Source organism: Dendropsophus ebraccatus, chromosome 12, assembly GCF_027789765.1.
Source record: "Dendropsophus ebraccatus isolate aDenEbr1 chromosome 12, aDenEbr1.pat, whole genome shotgun sequence".
Taxonomy (NCBI): domain Eukaryota; kingdom Metazoa; phylum Chordata; class Amphibia; order Anura; family Hylidae; genus Dendropsophus; species Dendropsophus ebraccatus.
The window spans coordinates 91,361,828-91,387,786 of NC_091465.1; the positions used below are offsets into that span (position 1 = coordinate 91,361,828).

General features: G+C 49.4%; 1 protein-coding gene across 1 annotated transcript in view; it reads left to right on the forward strand.

The window, feature by feature from the left end:
- Positions 1-269: 269 nt before the first annotated feature.
- The window catches only part of NPHS1 (NPHS1 adhesion molecule, nephrin), an 83,367-nt gene continuing 57,677 nt past the window's right edge, over positions 270-25,959 (forward strand). Inside the window, exons 1-10 of the mRNA XM_069946821.1 lie at positions 270-429; positions 1,122-1,289; positions 2,090-2,287; positions 10,846-10,968; positions 14,468-14,599; positions 14,677-14,755; positions 14,947-15,050; positions 15,424-15,545; positions 17,147-17,318; positions 21,092-21,249. Of these exons, the coding sequence (XP_069802922.1) occupies positions 270-429; positions 1,122-1,289; positions 2,090-2,287; positions 10,846-10,968; positions 14,468-14,599; positions 14,677-14,755; positions 14,947-15,050; positions 15,424-15,545; positions 17,147-17,318; positions 21,092-21,249 (1,416 nt within the window). The remainder of the gene's footprint in view (positions 430-1,121; positions 1,290-2,089; positions 2,288-10,845; positions 10,969-14,467; positions 14,600-14,676; positions 14,756-14,946; positions 15,051-15,423; positions 15,546-17,146; positions 17,319-21,091; positions 21,250-25,959) is intronic.

Here is a 25,959-nt window from a genome sequence, read left to right on the forward strand (position 1 = left end):
ATGTTGGAGAGGGCGGTTCAGAGGGCCATGACTTAGGTCACACCTTGCATACAGTGCAAGCAATCTTCAGCTTCTCCTGTCGTTCTCCCGCAGGCACGGCCGGTGTCCAGCAGGTGTTCCGCGTCCAGCCGGATAATGTGACGGCAGTGCAGGGGTCCACACAGGTGCTGGTGTGTGAGGTGGAGCACGCCTCCGGCACTGTGCAGTGGGTTAAGGATGGACTCCTACTGGGGCCTGATAGGAAGATTCTGGGATTCCCTTGTTAGAGCATGAGTGTTGAGGTGCAGAGGACGGTGTTGCAGTTTAGAGGGTGGTGTTGGGGTGCAGAGGCCGGTGTTGGGGTGCAGAGGCCGGTGTTGGGGTGCAGAGGCCGGTGTTGGGATGCAGAGGCCGGTGTTGGGATGCAGAGGCCGGTGTTGGGATGCAGAGGCCGGTGTTGGGATGCAGAGGCCGGTGTTGGGGTGTAGAGGCCGGTGTTGGGGTGTAGAGGCCGGTGTTGGGGTGTAGAGGCCGGTGTTGGGGTGTAGAGGGCGGTGTTGGGATGCAGAGGGCGGTGTTGGGATGCAGAGGGCGGTGTTGGGGTGCAGAGGCCGGTGTTGGGGTGTAGAGGCCGGTGTTGGGGTGTAGAGGCCGGTGTTGGGGTGTAGAGGCCGGTGTTGGGGTGTAGAGGGCGGTGTTGGGGTGTAGGGGCGGGGTTGGGGTGTAGGGGGCTGTGTTGGGGTGTAGGGGCGGTGTTGGGGTGTAGGGGCGGTGTTGCGGTTTAGAGGGCGGTGTTGCGGTTTAGAGGGCGGTGTTGGGGTGTAGATGGCGGTGTTGGGGTGTAGAGGGCGGTGTTGGGGTGTAGAGGGCGGTGTTGGGGTGTAGAGGGCGGTGTTGGGGTGTAGAGGGCGGTGTTGGGGTGTAGAGGGCGGTGTTGGGGTGTAGGGGCGGTGTTGCGGTTTAGAGGGCGGTGTTGGGGTGTAGAGGGCGGTGTTGGGGTGTAGGGGGCGGTGTTGGGGTGTAGGGGGCGGTGTTGGAGTGTGAGGGCGGGGTTGGAGAGGGCGGTTCAGAGGGCCATGACTTAGGTCACACCTTGCATACAGTGCAAGCAATCTTCAGCTTCTCCTGTCGTTCTCCCGCAGGCACGGCCGGTGTCCAGCAGGTGTTCCGCGTCCAGCCGGATAATGTGACGGCAGTGCAGGGGTCCACACAGGTGCTGGTGTGTGAGGTGGAGCACGCCTCCGGCACTGTGCAGTGGGTTAAGGATGGACTCCTACTGGGGCCTGATAGGAAGATTCTGGGATTCCCTTGTTAGAGCATGAGTGTTGAGGTGCAGAGGACGGTGTTGCAGTTTAGAGGGTGGTGTTGGGGTGCAGAGGCCGGTGTTGGGGTGCAGAGGCCGGTGTTGGGGTGCAGAGGCCGGTGTTGGGATGCAGAGGCCGGTGTTGGGATGCAGAGGCCGGTGTTGGGATGCAGAGGCCGGTGTTGGGATGCAGAGGCCGGTGTTGGGGTGTAGAGGCCGGTGTTGGGGTGTAGAGGGCGGTGTTGGGGTGTAGAGGGCGGTGTTGGGATGCAGAGGGCGGTGTTGGGGTGCAGAGGCCGGTGTTGGGGTGTAGAGGCCGGTGTTGGGGTGTAGAGGCCGGTGTTGGGGTGTAGAGGCCGGTGTTGGGGTGTAGAGGGCGGTGTTGGGGTGTAGGGGTGGGGTTGGGGTGTAGGGGGCTGTGTTGGGGTGTAGGGGCGGTGTTGGGGTGTAGGGGCGGTGTTGCGGTTTAGAGGGCGGTGTTGCGGTTTAGAGGGCGGTGTTGGGGTGTAGATGGCGGTGTTGGGGTGTAGAGGGCGGTGTTGGGGTGTAGAGGGCGGTGTTGGGGTGTAGAGGGCGGTGTTGGGGTGTAGAGGGCGGTGTTGGGGTGTAGGGGCGGTGTTGCGGTTTAGAGGGCGGTGTTGGGGTGTAGAGGGCGGTGTTGGGGTGTAGGGGGCGGTGTTGGGGTGTAGGGGGCGGTGTTGGAGTGTGAGGGCGGGGTTGGAGAGGGCGGTTCAGAGGGCCATGACTTAGGTCACACCTTGCATACAGTGCAAGCAATCTTCAGCTTCTCCTGTCGTTCTCCCGCAGGCACGGCCGGTGTCCAGCAGGTGTTCCGCGTCCAGCCGGATAATGTGACAGCAGTGCAGGGGTCCACACAGGTGCTGGTGTGTGAGGTGGAGCACGCCTCCGGCACCGTGCAGTGGGTTAAGGATGGACTCCTACTGGGGCCTGATAGGAAGATTCCGGGATTCCCTCGTTACAGCATGAGTGGAGACCCCCAAAAAGGTAAGATCTCCCACAAAGGTGGACACAAAAACACAACAATCTTTAGAGCCAACCTACAATATTAACAAGTGACTTAGAGTGATTTTCCTCTAAATGTTTTCTGAACTCGTCTTTTTTCTTTCCCTTTTGGACGTATCACTATGACTTAGCGGAAGGGACAGGTTCTCGCCTGGCACAGGGGATCTACTTTCCTCTCAGTATGGAGTGTGGAGAGTCTTCTATAATGTGGTGATTGCCCTGCCGGTGAGCAGGGACAGACGGCCGGACACAAGTTAGATGGAACTCCACTGGTGTAGTGGTTGGCCCAGGTATAGCCCTGCCAGGGGGTTATTTGCTGCGATGCCAGTGCCGGTTTGGCACACAGGTATGCTGACACACCTGATTTTATTTCTAGTGGGACGGCTATACCTTTTCCCCTGTGGACAGTGACCTGCCGGCAGGGACATAGCTAATGTCTCCTGCTACTGAATTGTACCACCACATAGTAACACCACCGCTGCTACTGACTAACACCACCACATACTGACTAACACCACTGCTGCTACTGACTAATACCACTGCTGCTACTGACTAATACCACCACATACTGACTAACCCCACCGCTGCTACTGAATAATACCACCACATACTAATACCACTGCTGCTACTGAATAATACCACCACATACTGACTGACACCACCGCTGCTATTGACTAATACCACCACATACTGACTAACCCCACTTCTGCTACTGACTAAAACCACCACATACTGACTAACACCATTGCTGCTACTGAATTGTACCACCACATACTGACTAACACCACCGCTGCTACTGAATAATACCACCACATACTGACTAACCCCACCGCTGCTACTGAATAATAACACCACATACTAACACCACCGCTGCTACTGGCTAATACCACCACATACTGACTTACACCACCGCTGCTACTGTATAATACCACCACATACTGACTAACCCCACTTCTGCTACTGACTAACACCACCTCATCCAGTCATATAGAGGTACCCAGCTTTACACAGGTTCTGTACACTATATACGTTACAGTGCAGATAGATTTAGTGGCTCACAGGGGACGTCTTCTCTGATCGGAGTTCTTCCCTTTTCATCTTCTCCATCCGTCCTGGGCCGTTATGAGAACTTCTCCGAGCCACGAATCCACAGACTCTGCCAGAGAGACATATTAGGCTCCTCATCTCTATACACACTGCACATCTGTATTGGCCCCTTTACACCCTTGTTTAGTGGGTAGGCTGACTGTATGTGACCCCCTTATAGTATATGCCCCCTTCTGTGTGGTCCACTATAGTACATGCCCTATTGCATACACCCCCCATGTTATCTCCCTTATAGATGCCCCCCATGTTACCCCCCTTATAGATGCTCCCCATGTTATCCCCCTTATAGATGGTCCCTACATGTTATCTCCCTTATAGATGTCCCCCATGTTATCTCCCTTATAGATGCCCCCATGTTATCCCCCTTATAGATGGCTCCCCATGTTATCCCCATTATAGATGGCTCCCATGTTATCTCCCTTGTAGATGGCCCCATGTTATCTCCCTTATAGATGCCCCCCATGTTATCTCCCTTATAGATGCCCCCCATGTTATCTCCCTTATAGATGTCCCCCATGTTATCTCCCTTATAGATTCCTCTATGTTATCTCCCTTATAGATGTCCCCCATGTTATCTCCCTTGTAGATGGCCCCCCATGTTATCTCCCTTATAGATGTCCCCCATGTTATCTTCCTTATAGATGCCCCCATGTTATCTCCCTTATAGATGCCCCCCATGTTATCCCCCTTATAGATTCCTCTATGTTATCTCCCTTATAGATGCCCCCATGTTATCTCCCTTATAGATGTCCCCCATGTTATCTTCCTTATAGATGCCCCCATGTTATCCCCCTTATAGATGCCCCCCATATTGTCCCCCTTATAGATGGCTCCCCATGTTATCCCCCTTATAGATGGCTCCCCATGTTATCTTCCTTATAGATGCCCCCCCATGTTATCTCCCTTATAGATGCCCCCCATGTTATCTCCCTAATAGATGGTCCCTACATGTTATCTCCCTTATAGATTCCTCTATGTTATCTCCCTTGTAGATGCCCCCCATGTTATCCCCCTTATAGATGTCCCCCATGTTATCCCCCTTATAGATGTCCCCCATGTTATCCCCTTATAGATGCCCACCATGTAATCCCCCTTATAGATGCTCCCCATGTTATCCCCCTTATAGATGCTCCCCATGTTATCCCCCTTATAGATGGTCCCTACATGTTATCTCCCTTATAGATGCCCCCATGTTATCTTCCTTATAGATGCCCCCCATGTTATCTTCCTTATAGATGCCCCCATGTTATCCCCCTTATAGATGCCCCCCATGTTATCTTCCTTATAGATGCCCCCCATGTTATCTCCCTTATAGATGCCCCCCATGTTATCCCCCTTATAGATGGTCCCTACATGTTATCCCCCTTATAGATGCCTCCATGTTATCCCCCTTATAGATGTCCCCCATGTTATCCCCCTTATAGATGCTCCCCATGTTATCCCCCTTATAGATGGTCCCTACATGTTATCCCCCTTATAGATGGCTCCCCATGTTATCTCCCTTATAGATGTCCCCCATGTTATCTCCCTTATAGATGCCTCCATGTTATCCCCCTTATAGATGCCCCCATGTTATCCCCCTTATAGATGGTCCCTACATGTTATCTCCCTTATAGATGGCTCCCCATGTTATCCCCCTTATAGATGCCCCCCATGTTATCCCCCTTGTAGATGGCCCCCATGTTATCCCCCTTATAGATGTCCCCCATGTTATCTCCCTTATAGATGCCCCCATGTTATCCCCCTTGTAGATGGCCCCCATGTTATCCCCCTTATAGATGTCCCCCATGTTATCTTCCTTATAGATGCCCCCCATGTTATCTTCCTTATAGATGCCCCCCATGTTATCTCCCTTATAGATGCCCCCCATGTTATCTTCCTTATAGATGCCCCCCATGTTATCTCCCTTATAGATGCCCCCCATGTTATCCCCCTTATAGATGGTCCCTACATGTTATCTCCCTTATAGATTCCTCTATGTTATCTCCCTTGTAGATGCCTCCATGTTATCCCCCTTATAGATGCACCCCCATGTTATCCCCCTTATAGATGCCCCCATGTTATCTCCCTTATAGATGTCCCCCATGTTATCTCCCTTATAGATGCCCACCATGTAATCCCCCTTATAGATGCTCCCCATGTTATCCCCCTTATAGATGGTCCCTACATGTTATCCTCCTTATAGATGCCCCCCATGTTATCTTCCTTATAGATGCCCCCCATGTTATCCCCCTTATAGATGCCCCCCATGTTATCCCCCTTATAGATGCCCCCCATGTTATCCCCTTATAGATGCCCCCCATGTTATCCCCCTTATAGATGCCTCCATGTTATCCCCCTTATAGATGGCTCCCCATGTTATCTCCCTTATAGATGTCCCCCATGTTATCTCCCTTATAGATGCCTCCATGTTATCCCCCTTATAGATGCCCCCCATGTTATCCCCCTTATAGATGGTCCCTACATGTTATCTCCCTTATAGAGGCCCCCATGTTATCCCCCTTATAGATGCCCCCCATGTTATCCCCCTTGTAGATGGCCCCCATGTTATCCCTCTTATAGATGTCCCCCATGTTATCTTACTTATAGATGTCCCCCATGTTATCCCCCTTATAGATGGTCCCTACATGTTATCTCCCTTATAGATGGTCCCTACATGTTATCTCCCTTATAGATGTCAACCATGTTATCCCCCTTATAGATGGCCCCCCATGTTATCTTCCTTATAGATGCCCCCCATGTTATCTTCCTTATAGATGCCCCCCATGTTATCTCCCTTATAGATGCCCCCCATGTTATCCCCTTATAGATGCCTCCATGTTATCCCCCTTATAGATGGTCCCTACATGTTATCTCCCTTATAGATTCCTCTATGTTATCTCCCTTGTAGATGGCCCCATGTTATCCCCCTTATAGATTCCTCTGTTATCTCCCTTATAGATGGCTCCCCATGTTATCTCCCTTATAGATGGCTCCCCATGTTATCTCCCTTATAGATGGCCGCCCATGTTATCTCCCTTATAGCTGCCCCCATGTTATCTCCCTTATAGATGCCCCCATGTTATCCCCCTTATAGATGCCCCCATGTTATCTCCCTAATAGATGGCCCCCAATGTTTCCCCCTTATAGATGGCCCCCAATGTTTCCCCCTTATAGATGGCCCCCATGTATCCCCCTTATAGATGGCCCCCAATGTTTCCCCCTTATAGATGACCCCCATGTTATCTCCCTAATAGATGGCCCCCATATTGTCCCCCTTATAGATGCCCCCTGTTATCTTCCTTATAGATGTCTCCCATGTTATCCCCCTTATAGATGCCCCCATGTTATCTCCCTAATAGATGGCCCCCAATGTATCCCCCTTATAGATGCCCCCATGTTATCTCCCTAATAGATGGCCCCCAATGTATCCCCCTTATAGATGGCCCCCATGTATCCCCCTTATAGATGGCCCTGTGCAAAAAAATAAAACAAAAAACAACTCACCTGACAACTCGCCCTCCCTCTGCGTCTCTCTCTCCTCCTGTCTTCTCCTCGGTCTGGCTGTCGGGGGACGCTCGGCTCCCGTCTCCCCGTCTCTGTCCCGTCCCTGGCAGCACACGCACCAGTGAGCTCTGTGTGCGGCGGGGATGTTACTTCCGGCTCAGGGGGCGCTTGTTATAGACGCTCCCTGCGCCAGAAGTACCATCACACACTGAGGTCACTGGTGCGTGTGCTGCCGGGGACGGGACACAGCCGGGGAGCCGGGAGCCGCGCGTTAGCTGGCGGCCCGTCAGGGTTTTGCTTGCGATCACAAGAGGGAATGGCAGGGGGTCAGTGCTGTAACAAGGGGGGCGCCTCGCGGTCCCTTTCTTGGTAGCGGCGACCGCTGTATCTACGCCACTGCCTGCCGGGCTGTTGTGGGGTCCCTTGGGCAATTATCACGGTGGTCCGGAGTGGAGTAGTCACCCTCCAAGGAAGATGTGATTACAATACAATGAATATAATCTTGTTTACTGTGAAGATACTTGACAGAGGAGAATAGAGTATACTTCCGTCTTGATAAGTTACTTTTAGATTTGAAAACAGGAACAAATCTATACGGAGAGTGAAGAGGGTGATACAGCCGTGCTATATGTCTGCCTCTCACCCTCTGTGTGTGTGTACTGGGCCCTGCTATATGTCTGCCTCTCACCCTCTGTGTGTGTACTGCGCCCTGCTATATGTCTGCCTCTCACCCTCTGTGTACTGCGCCCTGCTATATGTCTGCCTCTCACCCTCTGTGTGTACTGCGCCCTGCTATATGTCTGCCTCTCACCCTCTGTGTACTGCGCCCTGCTATATGTCTGCCTCTCACCCTCTGTGTGTACTGCGCCCTGCTATATGTCTGCCTCTCACCCTCTGTGTGTGTGTACTGCACCCTGCTATATGTCGGCCTCTCACCCTCTGTGTGTACTGCGCCCTGCTATATGTCTGCCTCTCACCCTTTGTGTGTGTACTGCGCCCTGCTATATGTCTGCCTCTCACCCTCTGTGTACTGTGCCCTGCTATATGTCTGCCTCTCACCCTCTGTGTGTGTGTACTGCGCCCTGCTATATGTCGGCCTCTCACCCTCTGTGTGTACTGCACCCTGCTATATGTCTGCCTCTCACCCTCTGTGTGTGTACTGCGCCCTGCTATATGTCTGCCTCTCACCCTCTGTGTGTGTACTGCGCCCTGCTATATGTCTGCCTCTCATCCTCTGTGTGTACTGCGCCCTGCTATATGTCTGCCTCTCATCCTCTGTGTGTACTGCGCCCTGCTATATGTCTGCCTCTCACCCTCTGTGTGTACTGCGCCCTGCTATATGTCGGCCTCTCACCCTCTGTGTACTGCGCCCTGCTATATGTCTGCCTCTCACCCTCTGTGTGTACTGCGCCCTGCTATATGTCTGCCTCTCACCCTCTGTGTGTGTACTGCGCCCTGCTATATGTCTGCCTCTCATCCTCTGTGTGTACTGCGCCCTGCTATATGTCTGCCTCTCACCCTCTGTGTGTGTACTGCACCCTGCTATATGTCTGCCTCTCACCCTGTGTGTGTACTGCGCCCTGCTATATGTCTGCCTCTCACCCTCTGTGTGTGTACTGCGCCCTGCTATATGTCTGCCTCTCACCCTCTGTGTACTGCGCCCTGCTATATGTCGGCCTCTCACCCTGTGTGTGTACTGCGCCCTGCTATATGTCTGCCTCTCACCCTCTGTGTGTGTACTGCGCCCTGCTATATGTCGGCCTCTCACCCTCTGTGTACTGTGCCCTGCTATATGTCGGCCTCTCACCCTCTGTGTGTACTGCGCCCTGCTATATGTCTGCCTCTCACCCTGTGTGTGTGTACTGCGCCCTGCTATATGTCTGCCTCTCATCCTCTGTGTGTACTGCGCCCTGCTATATGTCGGCCTCTCACCCTCTGTGTGTACTGCGCCCTGCTATATGTCTGCCTCTCACCCTCTGTGTGTGTACTGCGCCCTGCTATATGTCTGCCTCTCACCCTCTGTGTGTGTACTACGCCCTGCTATATGTCTGCCTCTCATCCTCTGTGTGTACTGCGCCCTGCTATATGTCTGCCTCTCACCCTCTGTGTGTGTACTGCACCCTGCTATATGTCTGCCTCTCACCCTGTGTGTGTGTACTGCGCCCTGCTATATGTCTGCCTCTCACCCTCTGTGTGTGTACTGCGCCCTGCTATATGTCTGCCTCTCATCCTCTGTGTGTGTACTGAGCCCTGCTATATGTCTGCCTCTCATCCTCTGTGTGTACTGCGCCCTGCTATATGTCTGCCTCTCACCCTCTGTGTGTACTGCGCCCTGCTATATGTCTGCCTCTCACCCTCTGTGTGTGTACTGCGCCCTGCTATATGTCTGCCTCTCATCCTCTGTGTGTACTGCGCCCTGCTATATGTCTGCCTCTCACCCTCTGTGTGTGTACTGCGCCCTGCTATATGTCTGCCTCTCACCCTCTGTGTGTACTGCGCCCTGCTATATGTCTGCCTCTCACCCTTTGTGTGTGTACTACGCCCTGCTATATGCCCTGCTATATGTCTGCCTCTCACCCTCTGTGTGTGTACTGCGCCCTGCTATATGTCTGCCTCTCACCCTGTGTGTACTGCGCCCTGCTATATGTCTGCCTCTCACCCTCTGTGTGTACTGCGCCCTGCTATATGTCTGCCTCTCACCCTCTGTGTACTGCGCCCTGCTATATGTCTGAATCTCACCCTTTGTGTGTGTACTGTGCCCTGCTATATGTCTGCCTCTCATCCTCTGTGTGTACTGCGCCCTGCTATATGTCTGCCTCTCACCCTTTGTGTGTGTACTGCGCCCTGCTATATGTCTGCCTCTCACCCTCTGTGTACTGTGCCCTGCTATATGTCTGCCTCTCACCCTGTGTGTGTACTGCGCCCTGCTATATGTCTGCCTCTCACCCTGTGTGTACTGCACCCTGCTATATGTCTGCCTCTCACCCTCTGTGTGTGTGTACTGCACCCTGCTATATGTCTGCCTCTCATCCTCTGTGTGTACTGCGCCCTGCTATATGTCTGCCTCTCACCCTCTGTGTACTGCGCCCTGCTATATGTCTGCCTCTCACCCTCTGTGTGTGTACTGCGCCCTGCTATATGTCTGCCTCTCACCCTCTGTGTGTGTACTGCGCCCTGCTATATGTCTGCCTCTCACCCTCTGTGTGTACTGCGCCCTGCTATATGTCTGCCTCTCACCCTCTGTGTGTGTGTGTACTGTGCCCTGCTATATGTCTGCCTCTCACCCTCTGTGTGTACTGCGCCCTGCTATATGTCTGCCTCTCACCCTCTGTGTGTGTACTGCGCCCTGCTATATGTATGCCTCTCACCCTCTGTGTGTACTGCGCCCTGCTATATGTCTGCCTCTCACCCTCTGTGTGTTTACTGCGCCCTGCTATATGTCTGCCTCTCACCCTCTGTGTGTGTGTGTACTGCGCCCTGCTATATGTCTGCCTCTCACCCTCTGTGTGTGTGTGTACTGTGCCCTGCTATATGTCTGCCTCTCACCCTAAGTGTGTACTGCACCCTGCTATATGTCGGCCTCTCACCCTCTGTGTGTACTGCACCCTGCTATATGTCTGCCTCTCATCCTCTGTGTGTACTGCGCCCTGCTATATGTCTGCCTCTCATCCTCTGTGTGTACTGCGCCCTGCTATATGTCTGCCTCTCACCCTCTGTGTGTGTACTGCGCCCTGCTATATGTCTGCCTCTTATCCTCACCAGCTGTGCCCTGCTATATGTCTGCCTCTCACCCTCTGTGTGTGTACTGCGCCCTGCTATATGTCTGCCTCTCACCCTCTGTGTGTGTACTGCGCCCTGCTATATGTCTGCCTCTCATCCTCACCAGCTGTGCCGGCCGTCATTATTATTATCCTCTTATCCCATCTGTGTAATCATTTACCCCTCAGGGGAGTATAACCTGCGCATTGAGCGCTGCGAGCTGTCAGATGACGCACAGTACCACTGCCAAGTGGGGAGGTCGGAGGTCAGCATGGGGATCATGTCATATGCTGCAATACTCACCGTGCTAAGTAGGTGCCCTGAGCCGCCACAATATTGTATATTCTGTGTCATATATCTGCCCCCCCTGTTATATTGTATGTTCTGTGTCATATATCTGCCCCCCCTGTTATATTGTATGTTCTGTGTCATATATCTGCCCCCCCCTGTTATATTGTATGTTCTGTGTCATATATCTCCCCCCCCTGTTATATTGTATGTTCTGTGTCATATATCTGCCCCCCAGTTATATTGTATGTTCTGTGTCATATATCTGCCCCCCGGTTATATTGTATGTTCTGTGTCATATATCTGCCCCCCCCCCTGTTATATTGTATGTTCTGTGTCATATATCTGCCCCCCCCCCTGTTATATTGTATGTTCTGTGTCATATATCTGCCCCCCTGTTATATTGTATGTTCTGTGTCATATATCTGCCCCCCCCTGTTATATTGTATGTTCTGTGTCATATATCTGCCCCCCCCCTGTTATATTGTATGTTCTGTGTCATATATCTGCCCCCCCCCCTGTTATATTGTATGTTCTGTGTCATATATCTGCCCTCCCCCCCCCCCGTTATATTGTATGTTCTGTGTCATATATCTGCCCCCCCCCCCCGTTATATTGTATGTTCTGTGTCATATATCTGCCCCCCCCCCCCGTTATATTGTATGTTCTGTGTCATATATCTGCCCTCCCCCCCCCCCCCCCGTTATATTGTATGTTCTGTGTCATATATCTGCCCCCCCCCCCTGTTATATTGTATGTTCTGTGTCATATATCTGCCCTCCCCCCCCCCCTGTTATATTGTATGTTCTGTGTCATATATCTGCCCCCCCCCTGTTATATTGTATGTTCTGTGTCATATATCTGCCCTCCCCCCCCCCCCGTTATATTGTATGTTCTGTGTCATATATCTGCCCCCCCCCCTGTTATATTGTATATTCTGTGTCATATATCTGCCCCCCGGTTATATTGTATGTTCTGTGTCATATATCTGCCCCCCCTGTTATATTGTATGTTCTGTGTCATATATCTGCCCCCCCCCTGTTATATTGTATGTTCTGTGTCATATATCTGCCCCCCCCCCCTGTTATATTGTATGTTCTGTGTCATATATCTGCCCCCCCCCATTATATTGTATATTCTGTGTCATATATCTGCCCCCCCTGTTATATTGTATATTCTGTGTCATATATCTGCCCCCCCTGTTATATTGTATGTTCTGTGTCATATATCTACCCCCCCCCCCCCCCCCCGTTATATTGTATGTTCTGTGTCATATATCTGCCCCCCCTGTTATATTGTATGTTCTGTGTCATATATCTGCCCCCCCCCCGTTATATTGTATATTCTGTGTCATATATCTGCCCCCCCCCCCCGGTTATATTGTATGTTCTGTGTTATATATCTGCCCCCCCTGTTATATTGTATGTTCTGTGTTATATATCTGCCCCCACCCCCGGTTATATTGTATGTTCTGTGTTATATATCTGCCCCCACCCCCGGTTATATTGTATGTTCTGTGTCATATATCTGCCCCCCAGTTATATTGTATGTTCTGTGTTATATATCTGCCCCCCTGTTATATTGTATGTTCTGTGTCATATATCTGCCCCCCCCCTGTTATATTGTATGTTCTGTGTCATATATCTGCCCCCCCCTGTTGTATTGTATGTTCTGTGTCATATATCTGCCCCCCCCTGTTGTATTGTATGTTCTGTGTCATATATCTGCCCCCCCCTGTTATATTGTATGTTCTGTGTCATATATCTGCCCCCCCCTCGTTATATTGTATGTTCTGTGTCATATATCTGCCCCCCCCCTGTTATATTGTATGTTCTGTGTCATATATCTGCCCTCCCCCCCCCCGTTATATTGTATGTTCTGTGTCATATATCTGCCCCCCCCCCCCCCGTTATATTGTATGTTCTGTGTCATATATCTGCCCCCCCCCCCCCGTTATATTGTATGTTCTGTGTCATATATCTGCCCCCCCCCCCCCCCGTTATATTGTATGTTCTGTGTCATATATCTGCCCCCCCCCCCCCCCGTTATATTGTATGTTCTGTGTCATATTTCTGCCCCCCCCCCCCCCCCCCCGTTATATTGTATGTTCTGTGTCATATATCTGCCCCCCCCCCCCCCCGTTATTTTTTTTGTTCTGTGTCATATATCTGCCCCCCCCCCCCCCCGTTATATTTTATGTTCTGTGTCATATATCTGCCCCCCCCCCCCCCCCCGTTATATTGTATGTTCTGTGTCATATATCTGCCCCCCCCCCCCCTGTTATATTGTATGTTCTGTGTCATATATCTGCCCTCCCCCCCCCCGTTATATTGTATGTTCTGTGTCATATATCTGCCCCCCCCCCCCCCCCCCGTTATATTGTATGTTCTGTGTTATATATCTGCCCCCACCCCCGGTTATATTGTATGTTCTGTGTCATATATCTGCCCCCCCCGTTATATTGTATGTTCTGTGTCATATATCTGCCCCCCTTTAATATTGTATGTTCTGTGTCATATATCTGCCCCCCCCCGGTTATATTGTATGTTCTGTGTCATATATCTGCCCCCCCCCTGTTATATTGTATGTTCCGTGTCATATATCTGCCCCCCCCCTGTTATATTGTATGTTCTGTGTCATATATCTGCCCCCCCCCCCCCGTTATATTGTATGTTCTGTGTCATATATCTGCCCCCCCCCCCGTTATATTGTATGTTCTGTGTCATATATCTGCCCCCCCCCTGTTATATTGTATGTTCTGTGTCATATATCTGCCCCCCCCTGTTATATTGTATGTTCTGTGTCATATATCTGCCCCCCCCCCGTTATATTGTATGTTCTGTGTCATATATCTGCCCCCCCTGTTGTATTGTGTGTTCTGTGTTATATATCTGCCCCCCCCCCCGTTATATTGTATGTTCTGTGTCATATATCTGCCCCCCCCCCGTTATATTGTATGTTCTGTGTCATATATCTGCCCCCCCGGTTATATTGTATGTTCTGTGTCATATATCTGCCCCCCCGGTTATATTGTATGTTCTGTGTCATATATCTGCCCCCCCTGTTATATTGTATATTCTGTGTCATATATCTGCCCCCCTGTTATATTGTATGTTCTGTGTTATATATCTGCCCCCCCCCCCCCCCGTTATATTGTATGTTCTGTGTTATATATCTGCCCCCACCCCCGGTTATATTGTATGTTCTGTGTCATATATCTGCCCCCCTGTTGTATTGTATGTTCTGTGTCATTTATCTGCCCCCCTGTTGTATTGTGTGTTCTGTGTCATTTATCTGCCCCCCTGTTGTATTGTGTGTTCTGTGTCATATATCTGCCCCCCTGTTGTATTGTGTGTTCTGTGTCATATATCTGCCCCCCCCTGTTGTATTGTATGTTCTGTGTCATATATCTGCCCCCCCTGTTGTATTGTGTGTTCTGTGTTATTACATGATCCCTGCTCAGCGTCTTTCTGTATCGTATGTTCTCTCCGTGTTGTGTGACCGGTTATTGTTCCCTTCCAGTCCCCCCAGAAGCTCCGGTATTCAAGGAATATGTGGCGGGAAGTTCTGTCACGTGGGTCTATGGCGTGGAGTATCCAGTCACCTGTAGTGTCCTCAATGCCAAACCGGCGGCTACACTGACCATCACCAAGAGTACGTAGGAGCCTCCGGGGATGATCATGGTGGCGGGGGACTGATATACTAATATAATGTGTTGCTGTTACACATAGGTGGAGCAGAGGTGTCAGCATCATCCAGTAATCAGCCTGGATCCATCAACAAACTGGAGACCACAGAGTCCACAGCCACGTGAGTGTGAGCTCCATCTGTTAGGGCAATATTACATACAGGGCACCGCCATGGGCACCGCTCTCAGCCCACTGACCTCTGTGAGCACAGATCATACTGGCCACCTTATTCCATCAGACTTCAAAGAAGATGAGTCAGGTTACCAAGCCCCCATCTCCATAAGTAACATGGCCGATTCTCTCCACCCACAGGGTCACCCCACAGAGTACAGACCATGGACGACTACTAGTCTGCGCTGCTCTAAATCCGGCTCTTCAGACGCCTCTGACCGTGAGCTTCACCATGAATGTGCTGTGTGAGGAAACACTCTACCGCACCATCATACTCACCGCCTAACACCCATCTGATCATAACTGACCAGGCCCGAAGATGGTGAACCAGGGGTGGGCAATGGGACAGGGCTTAGCCTGGCTGGTCACCAAACTCCGACCACTCCCATCCACTACCCCACTCTCCATGACTCGAAGCTTCTGCATCCCACATGGGTGAACATTGTTCCAGCAGATCCACCACACAGTGTGCAGAGTGCTCATTGGACGCTTTGGTCTTTGGGAGGGGTCTTCACTTTCATAGACATCTAAATTAGTCAGACTAGAAGACAAGATGGCCGCCTCTATTGTGGTACCCCTTTAAGCTCATGACTGTTTTTTCCTGGTTCCCACCTATAGTCCCCCCAGATGTTCCGACCATTCATGGTTATGAAGGACCCTCCGTCAAGTCTGAGGAGACCCTGCGGCTTACCTGTACCTCTCATAGTGGAAATCCTTTGGCAACTCTGCAGTGGTTAAAAGTGAGTCCTCCGGAGTCACCGCGGTCACAGGACCCATTAAAGGGCCTCTCCATTTCTGACATTGTCTTTTATATGTTTTATTTAATTACTTGCATTAGTATAGCACCAACAGATTCTGCAGCGCAGGGGGCCAAACACGAGCTTACACACTAGGAGGACCGGGGGTACACAAGAGCTTACACACTAGGAGGACTGGGGGGACACAGGAGCTTACACACTAGGAGGACCGGGGGGGGACACAAGAGCTTACACACTAGGAGGACTGGGGAGACACAGGAGCTTACACACTAGGAGGACTGGGGGGGGGACACAAGAGCTTACACACTAGGAGGACTGGGGGGACACAAGAGCTTACACACTAGGAGGAGTGGGGGGACACAGGAGCTTACACACTAGGAGGACCGGGGGAACACCAGAGCTTACACACTAGGAGGACTGGGGGGACACAAGAGCTTACAGACTAGGAGGACCGGGGGGACACAGGAGCTTACACACTAGGAGGACTGGGGGGGACACAAGAGCTTACACACTAGGAGGACTGGGGGGGGGACACAGGAGCTTACACACTAGGAGGACCGGGGGGGGGGGGGACACAAGAGCTTACACACTAGGAGGACCGGGGGGACACAAGAGCTTACACACTAGGAGGACCGGGGGGGGGACACAAGAGCTTACACACTAGGAGGACTGGGGGGACACAGGAGCTTACACACTAGGAGGACTGGGGGGACACAAGAGCTTACACACTAGGAGGACTGGGGGGACACAAAAGCTTACACACTAGGACTGGGGGGGACACAAGAGCTTACACACTAGGAGGACTGGGGGGAACATAGGAGCTTACAGACTAGGAGGACTGGGGGGACACAAGAGCTTACACACTAGGAGGACTGGGGGGACACAAAAGCTTACACACTAGGAGGACTGGGGGGGACAGGAGCTTACACACTAGGAGGACTGGGGGGACACAAGAGCTTACACACTAGGAGGACCGGGGGGACACAGGAGCTTACACACTAGGAGGACTGGGGGGGGGGGACACAAGAGCTTACACACTAGGAGGACCGGGGGGGACACAAGAGCTTACACACTAGGAGGACTGGGGGGGGGGACACAAGGGCTTACACACTAGGAGGACTGGGGGGACACAAGAGCTTACAGACTAGGAGGACTGGGGGGGGACAGGAGCTTACACACTAGGAGGACGGGGGGAAAGAGCTTACAGACTAGGAGGACTGGGGGGACACAAGAGCTTACACACTAGGAGGACTGGGGGGACACAGGAGCTTACAGACTAGGAGGACTGGGGGGGGACAGGAGCTTACACACTAGGAGGACGGGGGGAAAGAGCTTACAGACTAGGAGGACTGGGGGGACACAAGAGCTTACACACTAGGAGGACTGGGGGGACACAAGAGCTTACACACTGGGGGGCGCTCTATGTAGCTTCTCCTTGGTCGGTAAGAGATGAGGGGCCCCCTCGGGCCAAGCCTGGTTGTAGTTGTGTTTCTGTTCCCGGCCGTCACCTGCCATTACACAGATCTGATTTTCTGCTTTTATTCCTGAAGTATCTGAGATTTCCGCTCTTCCCTCTTGTGCAGAATGATGAGGTTGTGTACAACCGCTGGGAGACGGACAACAACAGAAGACTCTCCAGAAGTTTCCTTTCCATAAATGTCAAGCCGGAACATAATAAGGCCGTAATAAGCTGCGAAGCCGTCAATCATGTGACCCCAGCGGTCCTCCGGGCCAGCATCACCCTCAACGTCCTCTGTGAGTGTCTGCAGCACGGCATATACTGTGATATACTATGGTGGCATATACTGTGATATACTATGGTGGCATATACTGGGATATACTATGGTGGCATATACTGTGATATACTATAGGGGAATATACTGTGATATACTATGGTGGCATATACTGTGATATACTATGGTGGCATATACTGGGATATACTATGGTGGCATATACTGTGATATACTATGGTGGCATATACTGTGATATACTATGGTGGCATATACTGTGATATACTATGGTGGCATATACTGGGATATACTATGGTGGCATATACTGTGATATACTATCGGGGCATATACTGTGATATACTATGGTGGCATATACTGGGATATACTATGGTGGCATATACTGGGATATACTATGGTGGCATATACTGGGATATACTATGGTGGCATATACTGGGATATACTATGGGGGCATATACTGTGATATACTATGGTGGCATATACTGTGATATACTATGGTGGCATATACTGGGATATACTATGGTGGCATATACTGGGATATACTATGGTGGCATATACTGTGATATACTATGGTGGCATATACTGGGATATACTATGGTGGCATATACTGTGATATACTATCGGGGCATATACTGTGATATACTATGGTGGCATATACTGGGATATACTATGGTGGCATATACTGGGATATAGTATACTATGGGGGAATATACTGTGATATACTATCGGGAAATATACTGTGATATAGTATACTATGGGGGAAATATACTGTGATATACTATGGTGGCATATACTGGGATATAGTATACTATGGTGGCATATACTGTGATATACTATGGTGGCATATACTGTGATATACTATGGTGGCATATACTGTGATATACTATGGGGGAATATACTGTGATATACTATGGGGGAATATACTGTGATATAGTATACTATGGTGGCATATACTGGGATATACTATCGGGGAATATACTGTGATATACTATGGTGGCATATACTGGGATATACTATGGTGGCATATACTGTGATATACTATGGTGGCATATACTGGGATATACTATGGTGGCATATACTGGGATATAGTATACTATGGTGGCATATACTGTGATATAGTATACTATGGCAGCATGGGGACTATGGCTACTATATAGACTATGGGGAGGGCTGGCTACTATATAAGAGACTATGGAGAGGGCTGGCTACTATATAACAGACTATGGGGGAGGGCTGGCTACTATATAAGACTATGGGGGAGGGCTGGCTACTATATTAGAGACTATGGGGAGGGCTGGCTACTATATAAGAGACTATGGGGAGGGCTGGCTACTATATAAGAGACTATGGGGAGGGCTGGCTACTATATAAGAGACTATGGGGAGGGCTGGCTACTATATAAGAGACTATGGGGAGGGCTGGCTACTATATAAGAGACTATGGGGAGGGCTGGCTACTATATAAGAGACTATGGGGGAGGGCTGGCTACTATATAAGAGACTATGGGGAGGGCTGGCTACTATATGAGACTATTAGGGAGGGCTGGCTACTATATAAGAGACTATGGGGAGGGCTGGCTACTATATAAGAGACTATGGGGAGGGCTGGCTACTATATAAGAGACTATGGGGGAGGGCTGGCTACTATATAAGAGACTATGGGGAGGGCTGGCTACTATATAAGAGACTATGGGGAGGGCTGGCTACTATATAAGAGACTATGGGGGAGGGCTGGCTACTATATGAGACTATGGGGGAGGGCTGGCTACTACATAAGAGACTATTGGGAGGGCTGGCTACTATATAAGAGACTATGGGGGAGGGTTGGCTACTATATAAGAGACTATGGGGGAGGGCTGGCTACTATATAAGAGACTATAGGGAGGGCTGGCTACTATATAAGACTATGGGGGAGGGTTGGCTACTATATAAGAGACTATAGGGGAGGGCTGGCTACTGTATAAGAGACTATGGGGGAGGGCTGGCTACTATATAAGAGACTATGGGGGAGGGTTGGCTACTATATAAGAGACTATGGGGGAGGGTTGGCTACTATATAAGAGACTATGGGGGAGGGCTGGCTACTATATAAGAGACTATGGGGGAGGGCTGGCTACTATATAAGAGACTATGGGGGAGGGCTGGATACTGTATAAGAGACTATGGGGGAGGGCTGGCTACTGTATAAGAGACTATGGGGGAGGGCTGGCTACTGTATAAGAGACTATTGGGAGGGCTGGCTACTATATAAGAGACTATGGGGAGGGCTGGCTATTGTATAAGAGACTATGGGGGAGGGCTGGCTACTGTATAAGAGACTATTGGGAGGGCTGGATACTATATAAGAGACTATGGGGGAGGGCTGGTTACTATATAAGACTATGGGGGAGGGCTGGCTACTATATAAGACTATGGGGGAGGGCTGACTGCTATATAAGACTATGGGGGAGGGATGGCTACTATATAAGAGACTATGGGGGAGGGCTGGCTACTATATAAGAAACTATGGGGGAGGGCTAGCTACTATATAAGAGACTATGGGGGAGGGCTGGCTACTATATAAGAGACTATGGGGAGGGCTGGCTACTGTATAAGAGACTATGGGGGAGGGCTGGCTACTGTATAAGAGACTATTGGGAGGGCTGGATACTATATAAGAGACTATGGGGGAGGGCTGGCTACTGTATAAGAGACTATGGGGGAGGGCTGGCTACTGTATAAGAGACTATTGGGAGGGCTGGATACTATATAAGAGACTATGGGGAGGGCTGGCTACTTTATAAGAGACTATGGGGGAGGGCTGGCTACTATATAAGAGACTATGGGGAGGGCTGGCTACTATATAAGAGACTATGGGGGAGGGCTGGCTACTATATAAGAGACTATGGGGAGGGCTGGCTACTATATAAGAGACTATGGGGGAGGGCTGGCTACTATATAAGAGACTATGGGGAGGGCTGGATACTATATAGAAGACTATAGGGAGGGCTGGCTACTGTATAAGAGACTATGGGGAGGGCTGGCTACTATATAGAAGACTATAGGGAGGGCTGGTTACTATATAAGAGACTATAGGGAGGGCTGGCTACTGTATAAGAGACTATGGGGGAGGGCTGGCTACTATATGAGACTATTAGGGAGGGCTGGCTACTATATAAGAGACTATGGGGAGGGCTGGCTACTGTATAAGAGACTATTGGGAGGGCTGGCTACTATATAAGAGACTATGGGGAGGGCTGGCTACTATATAAGAGACTATGGGGAGGGCTGGCTAATATGTGGGGCTCTAATAGTAGGCCTGGCTAGTATGTGGGGGACTATTGGGAGGGGGGCTACTATATGGGGCAGAATTATCGGATTACCCACTGCCTGAGGGATATAATGGGTGACTACCATGTGGGGACAATTACTTTGGGATAGCCAGTGCCAGGAACGCTCCATGCAATCTTCATTAAATATCACGGTTGACCCGCGACTTTTTTATTTTGTCCCACTGTGTATGTGTGTTTGACTCCCCTGATATACAGGCTGAGGACCCCGGCCCTCCTTATAAGATGGGCTTTGCTTTTCTTGGTCACCTGATCCCCTCTCAGTACCATAAAGAAACATTGACCCCACAAAGCTAACAGGGACAGATCAATGGAAATATCTGAACGGAGGATGGGCAGCCCCAGCATTCACTATTGCCCCCTCACTGCCCCCCGTATCTTCTTTTAGCCCCGACCGGGGAGGATGGAGCGGACCTGCACTCATCTTCTTATCTCATCTGTTTTTCACTTAGTTCTTCCCACCAAAGTAACAATCCTGGGGTCATCCAGCGGCCCGGAGAACACCACCCTGTCCTTCTCCTGCTTCACCGCCTCCAGCAATCCCCCCGTCTACATCCGCTGGTGGCTGGGGGCCGCAGAGCTGGAGAACACTGCGGTCACCATAACCGATGTGAGTAATAATATCTATCTATCCATCTATCTATCTATCTATCTATCTATCTATCTCCTATCTATCTATCTATCTATCTATCATCTATCTATCTATCTATCTATCTCCTATCTATCTATCTATCTATCTATCATCTATCTATCTATCTATCTATCTATCTATCTATCTCCTATCTATCTATCTCCTATCTATCTATCTATCTATCTATCTATCTATCTATCTATCTATCTCCTATCTATCTATCTATCTATCTATCTATCTATCTATCATCTATCTATCTATCTATCTATCTCCTATCTATCTATCTCCTATCTATCTATCTATCTATCTATCTATCTCCTATCTATCTATCTATCTATCTATCTATCTATCTATCTATCTCCTATCTATCTCCTATCTATCTATCTCCTATCTATCTATCTATCTATCTATCTATCTATCTATCTATCTATCTATCTCCTATCTATCTATCTATCTATCTATCTATCTATCTATCTATCTATCTATCTCCTATCTATCTCCTATCTATCTATCTATCTATCTATCTATCTCCTATCTATCTATCTATCCATCTATCTATCCATCTATCTATCTATCTATCTATCTATCTATCTCCTATCTATCTGTCTATCTATCTATCTATCTCCTATCTATCTATCTATCTATCTATCTATCTATCTTCTATCTATCTCCTATCTATCTCCTATCTATCTCCTATCTATCTATCTATCTATCTATCTATCTATCTATCTATCTATCTATCTATCTATCTATCTCCTATCTATCTATCTATCTATCTCCTATCTATCTATCTATCTCCTATCTATCTATCTATCTATCTATCTATCTATCTATCTATCTCCTATCTATCTATCTATCTATCTATCTATCTCCTATCTCCTATCTATCTCCTATCTATCTATCTATCTCCTATCTATCTATCTATCTATCTATCTATCTATCTATCTATCTATCTATCTCCTATCTATCTATCTATCTCCTATCTATCTATCTATCTATCTATCTATCTATCTATCTCCTATCTATCTATCTATCTATCTATCTATCTATCTATCTATCTATCTATCTCCTATCTATCTATCTATCTCCTATCTATCTATCTATCTATCTCCTATCTATCTATCTATCTCCTATCTATCTATCTATCTATCTATCTATCTCCTATCTATCTATCTATCTATCTATCTATCTCCTATCTATCTATCTATCTATCTATCTATCTATCTATCTATCTCCTATCTATCTATCTATCTATCTATCTATCTCCTATCTATCTCCTATCTATCTATCTATCTATCTATCTATCTATCTATCTATCTATCTATCTATCTCCTATCTATCTATCTATCTCCTATCTCCTATCTATCTCCTATCTATCTATCTATCTATCTATCTATCTATCTATCTATCTATCTATCTATCTCCTATCTCCTATCTATCTCCTATCTATCTCCTATCTATCTCCTATCTATCTCCTATCTATCTATCTATCTATCTATCTATCTATCTATCTATCTATCTCCTATCTATCTATCTATCTATCTATCTATCTATCTATCTATCTATCCTCTCTGGACCCTGGCCCTCTGCCAGGTCCCACTACTCTCAGGAGTTCAGTCTTAGTCAGAGCCCCGTATGGGCAGGGAGCAAGATAAGACGCAGCTTACAGTTTTCTTCTCAGTAACGCTACATAACAGTTTGCAGTGTTAAACCCTCACAGGAGAGGACAGAGACAACCTCAACCCAGGCCATGGAGAGTCACAGAGCAGGACAGTATCCACAGACAGCAGTAAGCTAAGAACTGATCCGGATAGAGCAAAGTTGCTAAGAGCCTAGGAACTCTGTTTTGCAGCGTGGGTGTCAGCAGGGAACCCTCAGCATTCTGCTCATCCCAGGTAACAAGCTCTGGGGCCTTGTGTCACCTTCATAGGACGGGTCACCCAACACTGTGGGACATTAGGTGGTGCAAAGACCCAAAGGTCAATACACGGACACAAGTATACTCTTCTTCTTCTAAGTATTCTTCTATCTCATCCTCCAACATCCCGGCAGAGCACAGTACTACTTGGGTTGGGACTCTCACGACATCCTCCTCTCTGCTCCTCTGCCTCTTTGTATCTCTCACCACGCTACTCAGTCAGCATGACTGTCCTCACTGTATCCCGATCACAGATCTGGTTGCTGTATTGTCAAGTGTCTTATCAAGTGATCTATCAAGTGTATCGCACCCTGTCAGGGGAAAGCTGTATAACCTGCTGCACACAAGGACTTTCCAAGTAAAAACAAGATTATTTAAAAGCAGGTGTGCCACCATACTTGTGTGCCCAACCGGCACTGGCATGACAACATAACACTCCACGTCCGGCTGTATCTCAGCCAACCACCACTGGAGTGGCGTCACACCTCACCACCTAGCAAGTGACCTGCCGCTCCTCTAATATAACATCACTGGGAGCATACACCTCCTCTCTATCTCTCTATCCAAATCCACTTTATTGGCAGGTCTAAATAACATATTAGCATTGCCAAAGCAAACCGGAGATTTTTGGGGGATGGGTAGGGAAGATGGGTAGGGACAGAGGTCTGTGGTATATTATAGGTGGTGGGATGGGGGGGGATACCGGGGTCAGGTAATTGGAGTCCATGACGTATCACGCTCCTCTCAGTCTATGGCAGGCAGTGACGTATTGTGCCACTATGGTCGCTGTGGTCTCTTCTTCCCCCAGCAAGATGGCCAGTCTCTCTTCCTCCTCCATGGTGGAGAAGCCTGGGAGGAGATTAGAGCAGTATATGGTCAGTCTGTACTCTGTAGGCTCTGGTATATGGTCAGTCTGTACTTTGTAGTCTCTGGTATATGGTCAGTCTATACTCCCTCTGTAGTCTCTGGTATATGGTCAGTCTGTACTCCCTCTGTAGTCTCTGGTATATGGGGTCAGTCTATACTCTGTAGTCTCTGGTATATGGCCAGTCTGTACTCCCTCTGTAGTCTCTGGTATATGGGGCCAGTCTGTACTCCCTCTGTAGTCTCTGGTATATGGGGCCAGTATGTACTCCCTCTGTAGTCTCTGGTATATGGTCAGTCTGTACTCCCTCTGTAGTCTCTGGTATATGGTCAGTCTATACTCCCTCTGTAGTCTCTGGTATATGGTCAGTCTGTACTCCCTCTGTAGTCTCTGGTATATGGGGTCAGTCTGTACTCCCTCTGTAGTCTCTGGTATATGGGGTCAGTCTGTACTCCCTCTGTAGCCTCTGGTATATGGGGTCAGTCTGTACTCCCTCTGTAGTCTCTGGTATATGGGGTCAGTCTGTACTCCCTCTGTAGTCTCTGGTATATGGTCAGTCTATACTCCCTCTGTAGTCTCTGGTATATGGGGTCAGTCTATACTCCCTCTGTAGTCTCTGGTATATGGTCAGTCTGTACTCTGTAGTCTCTGGTATATGGTCCGTCTGTACTCTGTAGTCTCTGGTATATGGTCCGTCTGTACTCTGTAGTTTCTGGTATATGGTCAGTCTGTACTCTGTAGTCTCTGGTATATGGTCAGTCTGTACTCTGTAGGCTCTGGTATATGGTCAGCCTGTACTCTGTAGTCTCTGGTATATGGTCAGTCTGTACTCTGTAGTCTCTGGTATATGGTCAGTCTGTACTTTGTAGCCTCTGGTATATGATCAGTCTGTACACTGTAGTCTCTGGTATATGGTCAGTCTGTACTCTGTAGTCTCTGGTATATGGTCAGTCTGTACTCTGTAGTCTCTGGTATATGGTCAGTCTGTACTCTGTAGTCTCTGGTATATGGTCAGTCTGTACTCTGTAGCCTCTGGTATATGGTCAGTCTGTACTCTGTAGCCTCTGGTATATGGTCAGCCTGTACTCTGTAGGCTCTGGTATATGGTCAGCCTGTACTCTGTAGGCTCTGGTATATGGTCAGTCTGTACTCTGTAGGCTCTGGTATATGGTCAGCCTGTACTCTGTAGGCTCTGGTATATGGTCAGTCTGTACTCTGTAGCCTCTGGTATATGGTCAGTTTCTGGGATTCTCTGATGTCGTTCCTCCAGACGCTGATGTAATCCTCCTTCCTCTTGTCTATTGTCTTCTGGATTTGGCTTTTCGTGATGCTGTGCTGGTTGGCGGCTTGGTCAGGTTGGGTTTGATGTGGTGCTGGTTGGCGGCTTGGTCAGGTTGGGTTTGATGTGGTGCTGGTTGGCGGCTTGGTCAGGTTGGGTTTGATGTGGTGCTGGTTGGCGGCTTGGTCAGGTTGGGTTTGATGTGGTGCTGGTTGGCGGCTTGGTCAGGTTGGGTTGGATGTGCTGGTTGGCGGCTTGGTCAGGTTGGGTTTGATGTGGTGCTGGTTGGCGGCTTGGTCAGGTTGGGTTTGATGTGGTGCTGGTTGGCGGCTTGGTCAGGTTGGGTTTGATGTGGTGCTGGTTGGCGGCTTGGTCAGGTTGGGTTTGATGTGGTGCTGGTTGGCGGCTTGGTCAGGTTGGGTTTGATGTGGTGCTGGTTGGCGGCTTGGTCAGGTTGGGTTTGGGAGACTTGTTCCCGGGGGCTTTGTTTTTCTGGGGTTTCTTGATGCAGCAAGGCCTTGTGATGGTAGGAGCTGGGACGGCTGCTGTGTAGGTGGGCCCTGAATGATAGCGCCTTCTTGTGGACAGCAAAGTGTAGTGGGAACCTGCCCAGCTCTGCTCGACAGG